General features: G+C 38.2%; 1 protein-coding gene across 1 annotated transcript; it reads left to right on the top strand.

Annotated features, from left to right (window-relative positions):
• The first annotated feature begins 1,287 nt into the window (after window positions 1-1,287).
• On the top strand, window positions 1,288-17,375 carry tkta (transketolase a). The gene is made up of 14 exons (XM_042497627.2): window positions 1,288-1,652; window positions 3,566-3,683; window positions 3,789-3,902; window positions 4,005-4,102; window positions 5,231-5,422; window positions 6,050-6,168; window positions 6,319-6,515; window positions 7,588-7,752; window positions 11,159-11,315; window positions 11,759-11,889; window positions 12,664-12,747; window positions 12,890-12,983; window positions 15,038-15,160; window positions 16,418-17,375. Exons 1-14 carry the CDS (start codon window positions 1,546-1,548, stop codon window positions 16,603-16,605), a joined length of 1,887 nt encoding a protein of 628 aa, XP_042353561.1. The 5' UTR covers window positions 1,288-1,545; the 3' UTR covers window positions 16,606-17,375.
• The last annotated feature ends 139 nt before the right edge of the window (window positions 17,376-17,514 follow it).

Here is a 17,514-nt window from a genome sequence, read left to right as displayed (position 1 = left end):
GCAACCTACAAGAGAGTCAGCTCTACAATCTTTCCCTGCTGGATTGTGCCACTCTGTCTTCACCTCTAGCCAAAGAAAACCACAGAAACATGGATCATTCCTCACCGCAGCCCGTCCCTGTGCATCGTTTTCCTTCACAGTTCACAATTTTAATGAAGACCTCTTTTTTTCTAACATCCTTTTGTCTGTCTGCTTTTGAGTATTTAGCCCCAAGCGTGACAGTCAGACTGTTTGGGTTTATCTTGTTATGTTGCATTCTGAGTACCCCCTTTCTACTTTTGCCTTGCACTTTGTAAGCTCTGGTTTTAAAGGTGCACTAAAAATATATAGCTATTGTTTATTTGCACTCTATTAAAAACTGCATAAAATCCAGATTAATAAAAAAAAAAGTGTATTAGGAGAGGTCAAAAAGCCAAAGGCTTATACAAATGCCCCCCTCCCCCATTTGAAAAAAAAACCAAATAATAACAAAAATATAACAAAAAAAGCAAACAACTGAAACTAACATTTAAAGAAAAATACAAAAAAAGATAAATAACAACAAGGAGGAGAGATCTCGATAACATGTACTCAATCATATATCTGTACATTATGATATCTGTGGGAGTATAGAATAATAGCAACATAGGCTTTAGCTTTTTATTCGTATTAATTTCTATTGATGTTTTTTTTTATAGTGCATCATGAATTTTTTGTCCTCTTGTTTTAATTTTATCTTATCTACCCTAGTTTTGTCTCGCTCATGTTCAGTCACACTGTAATAATAAATACCGTTCTTATTATTATTATTTTTAAGATTATTATTATTATTATTATTACAAGGATGGTGTGTTTGGTGTGAGTGAATAACGAACAAATTAAGCATCCATCCATCAGCTGTACTCCCTTATATCTTTGAGGGTCACTAGGGGCTGCAGCCCTCGCCAGCTGACACTAGGCGAGAGGCGGGGCACACTGACAGATCGCTGGTCGATCACATGTGTGACACACAGAGACAGACAACCAATCACGCTCACATTCACACCTTCCATCAAGATCTGAATTATTGGTGTAGACAGTAAAGCCAAAGTGAATCAGAGTGAGATGCTTCAACTGCCCCTCCTCCTCCTCCCAATTATCCAGCCCCTCCTCACACACACACACACACACACACACACACACTCATGCACATCTAGCTGTGACACACCTCCACCATCCCAGTCACAGAGTAGCCAATGAAATGAGTGGCATTCAATTTTAGCAGCAACACCCAGCTGTCGTCACTGGATCCCCCCTCCTCTATGTGTGTGTGTGTCTGTGTATGTGTTTGCGTGCAGTGTGTCCTTGTGCATCTATGTGCCTGACAGGATAAATCCAGTTTCTCTTTCATTCTCTCTCTCTTTCTGTCTGGCTCTCACACACAACACACACACTCTCACACACACACACACAGGTGCTGTTCAGTGGCAACCCCTCACTCTCATACACACACACACATCCAAAACACACAAACTCAACAGAGTTGGTCCACTTTTCTGGTGCTGAGGAACTTGACATTCTGCCTTCATGGAGGATTACCACAAACCTGACCAGCAGACAGTGCAGGCTCTGAGGAACATTGCCAACCGCCTCCGAATCAACTCCATCAAGGCAACAACTGCAGCAGGCAGCGGGTGAGTTGCCTCCTCTGACTCTCACACATGACGTAATAGTAATTATTATACAGTAAATACTTTGGATGCAATGCAGAAGCACAAAATGTGTGCAAAACTTAACTTAAGATGTTTTTGCAGCATGCATAGATGAGCAGCAGCAGTCACATGTACTGAAGTGCATACATGCATGTGCAGATGCACACGCAGACAGGGCCAAAGGAACAACATGTCCTGCCTTTGTTCTCCTCCTATGGTCCACTGGCAGAATAATTTCAACATCCACGGTCTCTGTTAAATAAATAGTGCTCTAAATCCCCTTTCAATTAAACGAACTGAATAAAATATCAACAATAAACAAATTCTATTTTATTCTTCTTTGTAGATTTTTTTCTTTTTTGGGGGGGTTTATGAAATATGCACCATGTTGCACAGATGCACAATTTCTTCTTTTGATTAAGGAGTAGTTAACATACACGAGACACTTTAATCACATTTGACATTAAAAGGGAATAATTTAAATTTAGCAGGTGATCAGATTTTCATACTCGGGAGAAAAATTTCTTATTTCAAAATCTTATATTTACTTTGCCTGCAGGATAAATATTGTATTTGTTTTTTAGACTTTGAAATGGAGGTATGACCCCATGCACAGGAGGACAGCTGAGATGTGGATAGATTGCATATTGCTTGCTATAATTAACTTGAGTGTTGCATGGTCGTTGCAAGAAGGGACTTCACTTTTAAGTTTTATAAATAAGTTGAAATCTTGTACATCATATCCTCATGTTAAAGATGGCTTTTAAATTGTTAAATGCATGCTATTACAATATAAAACTTGCCTCTTTGGAGATGAGAAGAATAAAGGTGATTTTCAGAATTCTTACTGTTTGAAAAGCTATATGAACCAAAAATTGCCTGTCTGTCTATTTGAAGAATCAATAGGTTATATTGGCCACACTCTTTGTCCAACAATTGTGCCGTAACAGACACCAGTGGGAACAAAGAAAAACACTGAATAATATTTTACAAAATAGTTAACCTATTCAATTCTGAACCTTAACAGTGTTACTGACTAACGGCTGCTTTAGAATGTCAAATAACTTTTGCATGTCTCATATTCGTACATTATTAAGAAAAATCCTTAAATACCTTTACATGTGGGAAAGGCCAATATCGAATGGAACAATAAAAAAGAAAAATGTCCAATATGCGCTGGATCCAATAAATATCCTGTAGAGTTGAAACACGTACATCTGCACATTAAGTAGCTCCTGTCAGAAGGATTTTTATGAATTAAATCCCTCTAACTGGAGTTTGGTGAAAGCCTTTAACCAGCCATTTACTTTCACTACTAAAATACTTGCACTACCACCACTGGATGGAGCACATGGTGGCTAAGTTTTGGTGGGTGGTTAAATATGCTGCTATAAGTGCTGCTAATGTTTAAAGAAAAAAATGTACCAAAAGTTTTTTAAAAATTACACAAAATTTGAAGGTTAAAAAAAATCCTTATTTACATTTTGCCAAATTAAATTGAATATGTGGTAATATGTGGACCCAGTGAGTGGGCCAGTGTGGAACCATTGATTGAGGGGTTTCTGAGGCTGTCTGTCATTTTAAAAAAAGTAGCAGCAGTTAATTTCTCTATTTGCACCCGCATGTTTATTCTACTCATGAAGGTATGTGTGTACTATTTTCAGTTCCTGTGATTTTACATTCCTTGATGATTCCACAACACCTGGACTGAACTTTCCACCTGTAATAACATGCATAGTACTATTCATAGAAACAGATGTTTGACGATGTGCTCTAATAATAAATGTGCTAAAATTGCCTGTGTCTGTCTTTGTGGCTACTGTACATTCCTGTGCGCATGTGTGTGTACTTATCTCTGACATATGGGTAACAGCACCATCTCCTCTGTCATACAGACACCCCACATCATGCTGCAGCGTGGCAGAAATCATGTCTGTGCTTTACTTCCACACCATGAGGTACCGCCCTGATGACCCGAGGAACTTCAACAGCGATCGTTTCGTCCTGTCCAAGGTGGGAGTCTGTCTGTCCTGTTTGTGTGCTAAATCAGCCCTAATTTGACCTTTTCTTTGGATAACATCAGTGTTGGATGACAAAGACAACATTTTTCTTCCACAGGGTCACGCTGCTCCGGCCCTGTACTCCATGTGGGTTGAAACGGGCTACCTGAAGGAGAGCGAGCTCCTCAGTTTGTGCCAGGTTGACTCTAATCTGGAGGGCCACCCAACGCCCGTAAGCTGTCACACACTGGGCCACACATTGGGAATCGTTTTAATAGAGCACACAGAGTAAAGCAGCTTTTTAATAACACTCTGCATGCTGTGTTTATTTCAGAAGCAGCAGATCGTGGATGTAGCCACTGGCTCCTTGGGGCAGGGTCTTGGCGTGGCCTGTGGAATGGCTTACACTGGGAAATACTTTGACAAGTCCAGGTAACCCCTCATACACATTATATGCTTTTTTTTTGGTTATATGCATTTTAGATTTGGTTCATTTCATTGTATCAATAAATACCGCCTCAACTTCATGGCATGCTGATGTACTATACATTTGTACATCGTGCAAAATCTCCTCAGGGAGCCCTTCATTATGCACCTGATTTTTTTCCAGCTTGACAAAATAGCTACCGTTCATCCAGATGACAACTACGTTTGATATCTTATTGTATTTGAATTATTTGATTTTTTATATCTGCCATCTCAGATATGCTTTTGCTCAATGTCCACAATACTGAAATCAATAAAAAGATTTGACAAAGAAAGAAAGAAAGAAAGAAAGAAAGAAAGAAAGAAAGAAAAAAGAAAAAGAAAGAAAGACAAAATTTAAGACTTCCCTATTTTTATGGTTGTCTTACTTTAAATTTCAGGTCTGCATCATACTTGTTTCGAGTGCTCAGTGATTGGGATTTTCCAGATTCTGTGTGTGTGTGTGTGTGTGTGTGTGTGTGTGTGTGTGTGTGCGTGCTGCGGCATGCTCTGCTTTCACGATTCTTCTGCTCTAATAATCACAGGCCCAGCAGTCATATCTCAGTTATTTTTACCGTCCAGGCTAATTTGTTCTCAGAATCAAATTCGGGCATTGTGTTTTCAACCATGTGTTTTTATTTGGTCTATTGTTCTAATTCAGTATCGCAAACATCATCCCATGTTCCTTCATTATTTTTCCCTTATAATGGCAGCAAAAAAAAAAGAAAAAAGAAGAAACATCTAATGTATACAGAGGAAAACCTATATGACACACTTTTTTTAGCCACAAAATGTATCCTCTTATATATAAAATAAGATGATAATCCGTCCTATTATATAACTCTGCCTGGTTCTTGAGGGAGACATTTTACAGAGGCAGGTGTGAAACTCGGTGGCAACATGTTTAGGAGCCTCAGGAAGCTTTTATTATGTCACAGCTGGTTACCAACCAAACTGTCGGATAATTGAAAGAGAATCAGTCTAACCAGAAAACATTTTCCTGAGATTTGCACCCCACCCTCATCTGAGCGTATGCCACACACACACACACACACAGATGCACACACTAATCGTTTAATCTCACTCTGTTCTCAGTTATCGTGTGTACTGTCTGCTGGGGGATGGCGAGATGTCGGAGGGCGCTGTCTGGGAGGCCATGTCGTTCGCCTCCTACTACCAGCTTGACAACCTGGTGGCCATCATGGACATCAACCGTCTGGGCCAAAGCGACCCTGCACCCCTACAGCATCACGTGGAGAAATACCAGAAGCGCTGTGAAGCTTTCGGGTAACAGTGCATGAAAGTGAAAAATCATTTTGCAGTGGTGGCTGATGGTGTCAGAGTGCTGTTTCTGCTGTGTTGGAAGATTATGTGGATTTCTTTGATTTGATTTCTTTATTTATGTGTCATCTTGTGTCCAAACCTCACAGGTTTACAAGACACCTTTAAATATCATTGCAGTGATCAATTCAAAATACATAAAATCAGAATGGCAAAAGACGGCCTCAGAAGTATTAGGAGAGCGGTATTAGGAAATCTCATGTTCAATTTTGAGTTTTTTGGGTGTGTTTTAAAAAAAGCCTTCTCTGCATTAGATACTTTTGCTTTTCATACTTTTAGTACATTTTACTGATTGTACTTACTTTTACTATTAACTACCATTTCCAATGCAGGACTAGCAGAGTATTTTCACGGGATTGTATTAGTACTCATACTAGTGTAGGACCTGGATTCTTCCTCCACCACTGCTTATACCCCTAAAATGAGTGCTGTGTTTTTTAGTCCATGAATTTGCAGATGCATTATATTGCACCTTTAATATTAGTGTCCTTCTATGCACTATTTTTATGTGTACATCAATACATTATTAAAAATTGTATGCATGTGTGTGCGTGTGTGTGTGTGTGTGTGTAGCTGGCATGCCATCATTGTGGATGGACACAGTGTGGAGGAGCTTTGCAAGGCTCTGAGCCAACCACGTCATCAGCCCACTGCCATCATCGCTAAAACCATCAAGGGCAAAGGGATTCCAGGTAACTGTCACTGTCCACTCCTCATCTGCATATGCATCGAATGCTCTCGATCTTGTGCGTGTCACATGGCAAGTCTGAGAGTTTAACCCAAATAACCAAATTGCGTTTAAATCGACAGATGTGACTTATGTGTGTTTTATGTTGTTCCAGCTGCAGAGGATAAGCTGGGGTGGCATGCCAAACCTCTGCCCAAAGACATGGCCGAGATGGTAATGAAGGATCTGCAGAGCCGCATCATGAACAGCAGCAAGCACCTGTACCCCCCTGCTCCCATCGAGGACTCCCCACCCGTCAGCCTGAGGAACATCAGGATGCCGAGCGCACCCAGCTACAAGTCTGGTGAAAAGGTTTGTCAGCTGCACGCAAGAATAGACCTAATTCATATCCTAATCCTCTGTTCTCACAATGTCAGAGAGGCAAATCATTGAAATCTTCATGCCCTTTAAAGGCCTCACCAAGAAAAAAAGCGATGGATTTTTAAAATATTTGTATGTCCTTCTTATGTCCTTGTGGGCTGTGGCTATAACAACAAAAATCAATGTTTAGTTTTTTTCTAACATACCCCATAAGTTTTTAAATATAAGCCTATACTAAACAGTTGAGATAGCTCTTCATGGTAATAGTAAGCTAGAACAAAAAATATATAAATCACAAATCATTTAGTGGTATAATGCTTGTAATATGTTAGTATGCAAACATATTTGTCAACTTGTGACCATGGAATTAGCAGCATTACTCCCATACTGATAATATTATTTCCATGTATATTTACCATTACAGTACTTTGAAAACTTGACTGGACTGACATTTAATATATAGCATTAACAACAGTGAATATTCATCCTTTTTTTATTTCATAAAAAATGCTAATTTGTTATCTTAGCATAAAAGGTAAAAACATTATTTTAGACAGTAAAAAAATTGAAACTTTTGACCATATGTATAATGGACAACATTAACGCATCATTTAAAAACAATAATTGATCAGATGAGGGTGGGGTGCAATAGTCCATTTAATGACATTTGTATAGCTTCTCTACCTTCATCATAGAAGACTAAATCAACCGTTTGTTAGAGCATTCTTTAAAAAAAAAAAGAAATTGACCCTTATTAGACTTTTATTTTTTTGTCTTAAGCTATATTAAGACCTCTGAAGCTACGTATCACCGAAAATTTCTTTCTACCTTTAAAAATTTGACTACACAGGGCCCTCATGTCTGGTGTGATTTTTCTTGTTACTAACTTCTTGTAGGAGGAGAACTGAAAAGGCAAACTGTTGTAAAGACACAGTGCCATCTAGTGGATTTTTTCAGCATAACTTACCTAAACAGAATGGTAGAGATGGCTCAGTCCTGTTAAAGGGATTAAGATGAACCAGCGACCTTTGTTGTGATTTGTTTTGTCTCTCTCTCTTTAAAGGTTTCCACACGGAAGGCATATGGGATTGCGTTGGCCAAGTTAGGACGCTACAATGAACGTGTGGTGGCCCTCGATGGGGACACCAACAACCTCACCTACTCGGAGATCTTCAAGAATGAGCATCCTAATCGCTTTGTGGAGTGTTACATCGCTCAGCAGAACATGGTATGATCCCCCATTCATCTACAGAGTTAAGCCTAATTCAAAATTATATTTTGAAGATATGTTTATTAACAAAGCCATCCATATTCTGTGTGTGGTATTTTTGGTTTAACCCATTCATATCCACTGACTTTTCTAGGATTTTTAGATCTATGATTAATGTCATCTGACTACATCCAAATGCACAGACTTACTTGATGTTGAAAAGTCAATTATTGTGTTCCACATCATCTAAAGTGGACTTCATTGAAGCTAAGCGCCTTTTTGAAGAAGCTTGGAGAACCCCAAACCCTCAGGATTTTGCATAGTGGCCAAAAGTGGAGTTACAGGGCCAAGGGAGACTTTCCCATAGACTTACATAAGGAATGAGGTGTCTATAAATATGTGAATTTTTGTTTTTGTTTTGTCACTATCAAGATCTAATCCATTCAGTTTGATAATTTTTGGGAAGTCTAAAAGAGCTGCAACATTAAATTATTTGATCACCATTCAAGCTAGCGAGGCACTTAACCACAAATCAGCTGCTCCACCAGCAGAATTTACTTGGTTGGGCACAGTGCACATGCTCTATGGGCCTACTAAGATCCAATTACTTTAATATTGCAGAAATAAAGCATTCTTTGCTTCATGCACTGCTGAAAAGCTCTCATAGGAATGAATGGGGCCTCGCCTCCATGCTGTAACCAGATTTTCATAATGCAAACATAAGAGAACCCAAGTAATGAATCCTAAAACTGGGAAATCCGCATTTCAACATCTCCGGCTCCCTTTTCTCAAAGTCAGTGGGTTTTTTAAATAGATTTTTGGTAAAAAGCCATAAATAAGGTTTGTGGTTAACACAAGCTGATGAGACTTTTCACATTTTGTTCTACGTCATAAAATGCACCACACCACCACACTGAAGCTTTTATGTATCTTAAAAAAGATGGTTTCTAACAAATGGCTAAATGAGACTACAGAATGTCATCACACTGGACTATGTCACTTTACAGCCTCGTAGTGGTGACAACGGAACAGCAGTGTAGTTCGTTTTAGTCTAGCAATAGCTTTTTACTTCTGGTGATTATATGTAGGCTTCACAAATCCTGAAAGTGGTGTTCATTAGTCAAGATTATCTGGCTGAACAAAACGTGAAAGTATCATAAATGTTTGTTTGCCACAGATCTTATTTTTTGCAAAGATCCAAAATCCAATGGAAAAATCCCATAGGCTTTTTAACAAGAGAGCAAGAGTGATATCAGCTTCCATGTTGGCCAACTGAAAAACCTGGGGCACTCCATGGCAGACCATGAGGAAATGCAAGACACATTACAGTATACTAATCATATTGTCAAAGTACATCATTTGTGTTTACTGCCTTTAGAGTAAACATAAGATGTTAAATCACTTGCATGTGTCAAAACAGCAAATGAAAGATTTATAGCTTTAGGTAGCGTTATTTTTACCATTTGATGATTTCTGCGTTGAAGTTCCTTTCTTTTTAGGTAATGATTTATGAGCCAATTTGGAGTATAAATCCACTATTTTATTTATTTATTTATTTTTTTGCTTTTTGGAACATAATTGTGTTCTGAACAGACTAATTCTCAATCTTAGTAGTTTAAGGTAGAATATCTCTCTCTGTAACATGAGGATTTGCTGAGTAGATTTCTCTTTCTCAGCTCTGACCATACATGTGGGAACAAGCTTCTATCTCACAGCTGTGAGTCTGAGTTATTTAATTATACATGACGTGTCTATCCATAATGTAAGGACGGACAAAGACGCTTCCAATTTGCCCTCTTATGGCCAGTGTGTCTGCTGCTGCTGATGGCCCCCCTTCTTCTGCCACCGTCATCATTTTATCTGAGCTTAGATTAATAATTTGGAGAGAGGCGATCAGACGTGAATTCCTTGTGCTGTTACGGCTCCAGCAGCAGCCAACTCCGATGTAGGTCAGGCATATGTGTGATCATAAGCACTCATGACAAGTGTGGTCAGAGGTAAAATATTAATCAGTGCAGGGGGGGGGGACCATCTGGCTGAATGCATGAGAAATGTCAGTGTTCAATAGCAAATGTATGCAGCTTATAGAAATTAGATGAAAGCTTGCTGCATTTTAAACACTATGAAATCAAGGACTTATTTGATATAATAAACAGAGAAATGTACTTTCATTGTATACATTCATTATTAATGATATCCTTTTCTTTGTTTGGATGAAACAAAGACTCGTTCAAACTCAGCCTTTAAAGAAACTGTTTGCTCTCTTTGATTAAATCTGTAAGAATGTATCTAACATTACATTTTCACTTTCATGGATGCCTAGTTGTTGCTTTAGACAAAGAAAGGAAAGACACTGTGGGACTTGGTAGGGTGCTGGAGACAGGACAAAGGAAATTATGTGTAAGACGAGGTATGCTACTGATTCCACACATGTGGGAAGATAAGCTCTGGAGCTTTGGAGAAAACTCTTCTCATCGACTCTCGACTTAACATGGTCTTTTGTTCAAAGAGGCTTTCAAATATGGTTCGTGCTGCAGTTATTTGTGATCTTTTGAGGATGAAGCACGTGTGACACCTGTGGAAGGTTATACCTCTTGACGAAAGACGAAAACACTCAGATCCTTTACTTAAGTAAAAGTACTAATACGACACGGTGAAAACTCTATCATAAGTAAAAGTAATTGAAAATTGAAAAATTTTCTCTTAAAATGAGACAAGGGAAATATACATTAAGTATTTAAAGTATCCAATTCAGAAAAATCTTAAAACACAAACAAAACACAACAAAACCTTAAAATTATTAGGAAAGAAAGAAGAAACCCACCTAAAAAAAAACCCCAAATAAAACTAAAATTTATTAAAGTATTTTAACCCCCCCCCCAAAAAAAATCTCCTCATAATTATTACATAAAATGAAAAACAAATCCAAACTCTTCATGATAAAAAACATTAAAAAAACGACCAAAACCCTCACAAAATTATAAAAACAAACACCTAAAAAATCAAAATAAAAGTAATCAAAAAAGAAAAACAGCAACCGCAAAAATCTAAATAATTCTAAAAAATGAAAACAGTCTGCAATCAATTTTCTGTCAGTCAACTAATTAATAAAATAATTTCTGCAGCTTTACTTGTATAAGCTGTTAGGCAATTTAATTTATTACAAAACAGCATATTTCTTTAAACTCTTCTTATGTTTTCATGCAAAAATCGTAATTTTTAGAATAACTAAAGCTCTCAGATAAATGTAGTGATGTAAAGAGTATAATATTTCCCTCTGAAATGTAGTGGAGTAGAGTGGTATGAAAGAAGATGCTCAAGTAAAGTACATGTACCTCAATTTGTATTTAAATACAGTACTTGAGTGCATGCACTTAGTTACATTCCACCACTGGTATTAAGATAAAATACATCCCTTTCTCAGGTCAGTGTTGCCATGGGAATCGAGGCCCGTGAGAGGAACGTTGCGTTTGCTAGCACTCTTGCTTCCTTTTTCACCCGAGCCTATGACCAGCTCCGCATGGCAGCCATCTCAGAGAGCAACATCAACCTGTGTGGCTCCCACTGCGGCCTCTCCACCGGTTAGTAAACTGCTGCCGATGAGCCAGCCGCACCACCACGCACCCCTTTCACACACCTTACCTACCAACCCCTTCACAAAAATCACCCCTTTTCACGCTGAAGCCAGACATTACAAAATTTCTCACATATTCACAGTGAGGTGAAGAATGATCTGTGTGTGTTTGCAAGTGTTTCAATCCTTCCTCAATGCTCCTCTAATCCTGTGTTTTCCTTGCTGTATGTACCCCCTTTTGGCCTCACAGCTAGTATCAACCCTCCCCCTTTTCTCCCTTCCTGTCTGCCCTGGAAGCTGCCCTCAGGGGACCAGGTGTCCCTCTGTTAGTGCAGGTATACTGCATGCAAAGTCTGGCTTTATGTCTGTGGATCTGCATGAATCAGCTCACCAGACGTCTGAGTAACTGTTGAAGAGTATCTGAAGTCAACTTTAATGTTAATTTTGCAGGAGAGGAAGGCCCCACTCTGATGGGTCTGGAGGATGTGGCCATGTTCAGGGCTCTTCCCTCCGCGACCATTTTCTATCCCTGTGACGGTGTGTCTACAGAGAAGGCTGTGGAGCTGGCTGCCATCACAAGGGTACATAAAATTTAAATGCAATGTTTGTGCTTCCCTGCAGCAGTGGATCCTAACTGGTGGATTGTGGGTCCATTCTGAATGGACCATGTCAAGTTTGTGAAAAACAAGCTGTCTGGGTTGTTTTGGTTTTTTTTAGTCCTCCCAAAGCTACAAATATTTTTCCTTGAGCTTCCCTGAGTGACTCGGGGAAAATGCAGTGGTGCAGTGTGTTCGCCCTGCATGATATGTTCAAGGATCGTCGGAAATTTAAAAATCCAACAATGATTTCCGTTTTTAGAGTTTCTGGCTGTGATCTTTTGAATAATTTAAAAAAAAAAAAAAAAAAGACTGAAAAAGAAAATCGGCAATTTTATTTTAAGGAAAAAAGTCACGAGAGGGTTTCAGAAATTACCCAACAATTAAGCGGAAAAAAAATTGCCAAAACATTTCAATAAAAGGAAAAATAAACACCTACACTTTTTCAGGAGGTATGTTTCTTTAAAAGAAATGGCAATTTTTTTCCTACAAAGGTCTGGCCTGGTTTGAACTAATTGCGCTTTATTTTTGCAGTATGTTATATTCCATTGTGTTTCAAGTGCACGTGTTATTTAAATTTTGTCAAATAAAATTTAATATGTAGTAATTTGTCTTACTTGAACCAATGACTAAGGAGAACTCTGGACCCAGTGGTTTGACCAGTTGGGAACCATTACCTCACACTATCTGTGGATAATTTATTTTGCTTATTTGTTGTCAAAATGTCCAAGTGGTGACTGTCATGTTTCTCTCAAAAAGGGTGTTTGTTACATCCGAACCAGCCGCCAGGACAGTGCCATCATCTATAACAGCAACGAGGATTTCCATGTTGGACAGGCTAAGGTGAGACTGTCTTTGTGCACACATAGCTGTTGAAATAGTGTGAGGAAAATAAGAAAAGTATTGCAACAAAATGAACACACCACCAAGCGCTGTCATGTGTCAACAACCTGAATTAGAAGATTATATATTTTTTCTTTGTCAGGTGGTGTACCAGAGCAAAGAGGACCAGGTGACTGTGGTGGCAGCTGGAGTGACTTTGCATGAGGCCCTCGCTGCAGCTGAACATCTAAAGAAAGGTACAGAACAATCAAATACTGCTTTTGATTCTAAGATGAGATATGTACCATGTCACATTTTACATATGCAACAGATTAAAATGCAAAATTATTTAATCAAATACCGTATCAATATATTTAAAGATTAATTGGTAATCATAACTAACATATTTTTTAACACTTTAATTCATGAATTATGACTACCTCAGTCAATTTGTTTTTACCTAAGTGGTTTAATTCTTTTTTAGCCATGAAAAAAAAACACATTTTGAAGTTTATTTTTTAAACTTGCATTTTTAAGGACTTTTTCATATGTCTTTTCATATGACTTTTTCACAGCACGTATTTAAGTTTTTAACTAATAAAAACAAATAAATATAAACCAATGAAAAAATTCATATATTAAGTGAAACTATAAAAAATATTTGAATGCTGTTAAATGAGTGTATTTACATATTCTTACATGGGTCAATGTAATGAAAAAGTGCTGAACATTGCTGCTGACTCCTCAGCCTCCACCTTTTTCTTGCAACTCATCCCTCCTGTGCCCCCCTTCCTCCCTCCTCGGCCCCCTAAAACACAGCTCACCCACAGCTCAATTAATATTTTCGACAAATATTACAAATGTTGTCAAATTATTGTTTTTGTTACAAAAACTGCAAGTTAAAATTCCAATTACATTGATCAATAAATGTATAGCCAACAAAGTCACTGCAGATTAAGTATTTTCAAGAACAACAAAATTGTATAAACACTATTAATTGTGATGTCCAGTTTAGTGAACAGAATTAATTGTTAATTGTAATCCTCACAACCTAAAATCAATACTTGGATATTGTATTACTCCTAATATGTTACTTAATGTTGCTAAATTTTATTTACATGCAAAGGTGTCTTATTATTGAATAGGAGACAAGATATTTCTGAGCAGCACAACATTTCTTGCATTCTTTTGGCCGTCTTGGGTTCGAGAGATTTATGCCGCACTTACGACACCTGGCCAATAGGTGGCAATGTATTGGATGACACAGTAGGGCCCATGATGAAGTTAGATTTGCCAGGTCTGTTTTCTTAACATGTTTATTAACATGCAAATATGACTGACTAGTTAACAAACAACAGAATACAGATAGCACAATATACTTGGTTTACTGAAGTTATTAAACCTTAGAGATATGTATTTAATTGAATTTGTCATTTTTAAGTTGCACCAACGTCACAAAAATGAATGTAAATATAACAAAATTTTAAGTAGAATTAACAATTAGATATAAAGGACTCATAGATTAAGATTAATATTTATATTTACTTACATTTTTCAGGCAATTGGTTTCCTAGATCAAAAAAAACCCCAAAAATGTCAGATTGAAAATAAGTTATACAAAATGCTACAGAAATGTAAAGAGTTCACACATCCAGACACAACTCACCAAAGACTGTGTAAAGACTGTGTGCAGTGTAAATCTTAATAAAACAAAGGGTTGCTTTACAAAGTAATTATTGGCCCCACACTTAACCTGGTAGCAGCAGTATAAAGTTGGGAGGATTACTGCCTCACTTCTACATAATCAAGTCATATAGTCATATAAAATTTGGCATGGGAGCCTCGTAAAATAAATCTGATTTTTTTCTAGTTTAAGGTGCTGCATGACATCTCTTCACAACATAAAGTAGTTGGGAGGTTTGGCCTGTTTCCAATTCAGTAAAATTAATCTGCATGATAAAAGGGTTATAAACCTTGCCACCATTGAAAAGAGTCCTTCAGGAGGACTGTCCTCTATTAGTACCTCAAATACAGCAAGCAGTGGGTCAAGCTCTACTGTGTGCCCCAAAATATCAGACAGAGTTTTAAATCTGAAGTCCCAGAGAGGAGACAGTTTTGGACACAGCCAAAACATGTGCTTAGGATTTTTTCAAAGTAAAATCAATTCCTTCAGTACACGGTGATGAGTGAGGGCTTTAGGATTTGTAACACATCTTAGGTCAATATGGTATGTAGTACCTAACATGTGCAAGCAATGCGTTATCATTAAAAATATTATGTTGTATGTTATATTTCTCATCTGACTTTCCAGAGAGGATTTCTGTCAGGGTCATTGACCCCTTCACAATCAAACCGCTGGACATCAAAACCATCATCGACCACACACGTGCCACCAGGGGACGAATCCTCACTGTGGAGGACCACTACTATGAAGGTAGGTTTCCATAAAAGTTTCTCGTGCTGTTCAGCTCCTGCATATTGTATGAACACACTGCCAACCTTACAGCAACACGCTTCTCAGCATAATGCAGCCGGGGCCCCGTCATTGGTCGGTGTCCTCAAGTGTGTTGCGGTGGCATGTTTCCATTGGTTCAGTGACACAGACGCGATGTGGTGGCATTTGCTCATTGGCTGAGGAGACTGTTGAGTGCCCTCACTGCAGGCAAGGTATTGGTATTGGTGCACTTTGTAAGTGCGAGATCCAGAGAGGCAGACTGCTGTCAGATTTCCTTAACTGAGCATGTGCCCAAGGGGCTCTGTGTGACCTACATAGCTCAGACAGCCGTGCCCTGTGCCTGTTAAGGGAAAGGGGATGGGTGATGGCATGGACTTGACTAGACAAAGGATTCTGGCATCAGTCTGATGTTGGGTATCTCATTCATATGATATCTGGACCTGATAGTGCCAGGGTGGTAAAGAGGATATGTTCGGATTTTACTTGTTTGTGTTTTCTTGTCGTCTGTATTTACTGTACATGTGATGACCTTATACCTTTATACAGACACATTTTTGTTGTCAGGGAGGCAATTGTGCGCCCCCCATCCTTGTCTTAAAACTACATTTCCCTCATGATACATTGTTGCAGTGGTGGAATGTAACCAAGTATATTTACTCAAAAACTGTACTTAAGTATTAATTTGAGGTACTTGTACTTTAGTATTTTATTTTCAGGCACCTTTATACTTTTCCTCCACTACATTTCAGTGGAAAATATTGTACTTTTTATTTCAATACATTTATCTGACAGCTTTAGTTGCTTTTAAAATTAAGATTTTGCATAAAAAAACAAAAAATAGAAGAAGGGTTTATGAAATATGGTGTTTAAAATGGTTTATACGAGCACATCTGGATCATTTTCTTGATAAACCAATCAATTGATTCACTGAAATTTCGTATATATATATTGATGTTTGTTTTTTTTAATGTTTTTTCTTTTTTTAAAAAATAATTTTGAGGTTTTTGGAAGGGTTATTTTTCTTTTTCTGTTTTATGTGTGGTTGATTTTAAAGGTTTTTCTGTATTGCATACTTTTACTTTTAATACTTTAAGTACAATTTCCTGATTATACTTACCATATACTTACCGAGTATCATTTCCAATGCAGGACTTTTATTGTAACAGAGTGCTATTAGTACTTTACTAAAGTAAAGGATCTGAATACTTCTTCCATCACTGCATTGTTGTTCCACAGGCGGCCTTGGGGAGGCAGTATCCTCAGCAATGGTCAATGAGTCTGGCTTCAACCTGCATCGCCTGGCTGTGTCCCACATCCCCCGCAGTGGCAAACCACATGAGCTGCTAAAGATCTACGGCATTGACCGTGACGCCATCGCCCAGGCCGTCCGCAAGATGCTCAGTAGCTCCACCAACGCCAAGTAACTTTCTCCTCTGCCCCACCCGCCCATCTGATCACGCCCCTGCAGCTGACGATAAACAGTCAAGTCTGTTTTTGATTCACATGACACCCAGCTCTTTAAATTCCTTCACTGTGAATGCCCCTAAGTGTGTACTGAAGTATTGTGATTTTGTGCTGTACACTTTGAAGTAGACCTCCACATATACCTTTCTTTTATGCATCCATCACAAGAACAGAGAGACACAAATTCACATATCGTCACTCCTAAACTCAGTAATGTCATACATGCAGTCCAGTAATCAAAGTATGGCCATAAATGACTGTCGTTGGTGGATGCTCAACATACAAAACATTATTACATGTTCAACATGAGTACTATGTGATGCTTTTTTAAATGCTCTTTGATGAAACTGTTTTTATATTGTTCTGATGTAGCTCTTAAACTGGGTGGGGCATAGTTTTGAGGTAGTTTGTCATGACGATAGAGTCAGAAAGAAGCTAACTGAGTTGTTGTTTGTAGAAAGTAGTGGAGAAAAAAATCAAACAAATGTAGGTAGGTCATAAAGAGCAGTCACTCAAAACCACAATTCACATCTTCAGATAACTTAAACATATGTGGTTTCAAAAGTGGTTTCATTTCTCCTCAGCACTGTTTTTTATTTTATTTTAAAGTTACCACCAACCTACACACCTCAATGTTCATTTGTGCTAGCTGTACAACTGGACCATACCAGCAGTGTTATGTAATCAATATATGGTCAGTGACATCATCTTTTTTTTTTTTTCTTTTTTTTTTACATAAGGTGGAGGGCTGAGGGCCCTTCAAGTGCTGATGGAGAATGTGGCTTTAGCTGTGACTATGATGGTAGAGTAACATCTGACGTGTTGACCCGAGAACAAACACTTTCTTTGTTACTTGAAATTTTGTATGT

The sequence above is a fragment of the Plectropomus leopardus genome, chromosome 2 (assembly GCF_026936395.1).
Source record: "Plectropomus leopardus strain MGB_pleo_1.0 chromosome 2, ASM2693639v1, whole genome shotgun sequence".
Taxonomy (NCBI): domain Eukaryota; kingdom Metazoa; phylum Chordata; class Actinopteri; order Perciformes; family Serranidae; genus Plectropomus; species Plectropomus leopardus.
The sequence above is the reverse complement of the archived record's forward strand: the minus strand, read 5'-3'. Positions and strand labels throughout refer to the sequence as shown.

Bases quoted from the DNA above. Each gene is read 5' to 3' on its own strand.
- tkta (XM_042497627.2), top strand. From the start codon at position 1,546: ATGGAGGATTACCACAAACCTGACCAGCAGACAGTGCAGGCTCTGAGG. The intron at 6,169-6,318 runs GTAACTGTCACT...ATGTTGTTCCAG, and splicing joins CAAGGGCAAAGGGATTCCAG to CTGCAGAGGATAAGCTGGGG. The intron at 11,890-12,663 runs GTACATAAAATT...TCTCTCAAAAAG, and splicing joins AGCTGGCTGCCATCACAAGG to GGTGTTTGTTACATCCGAAC.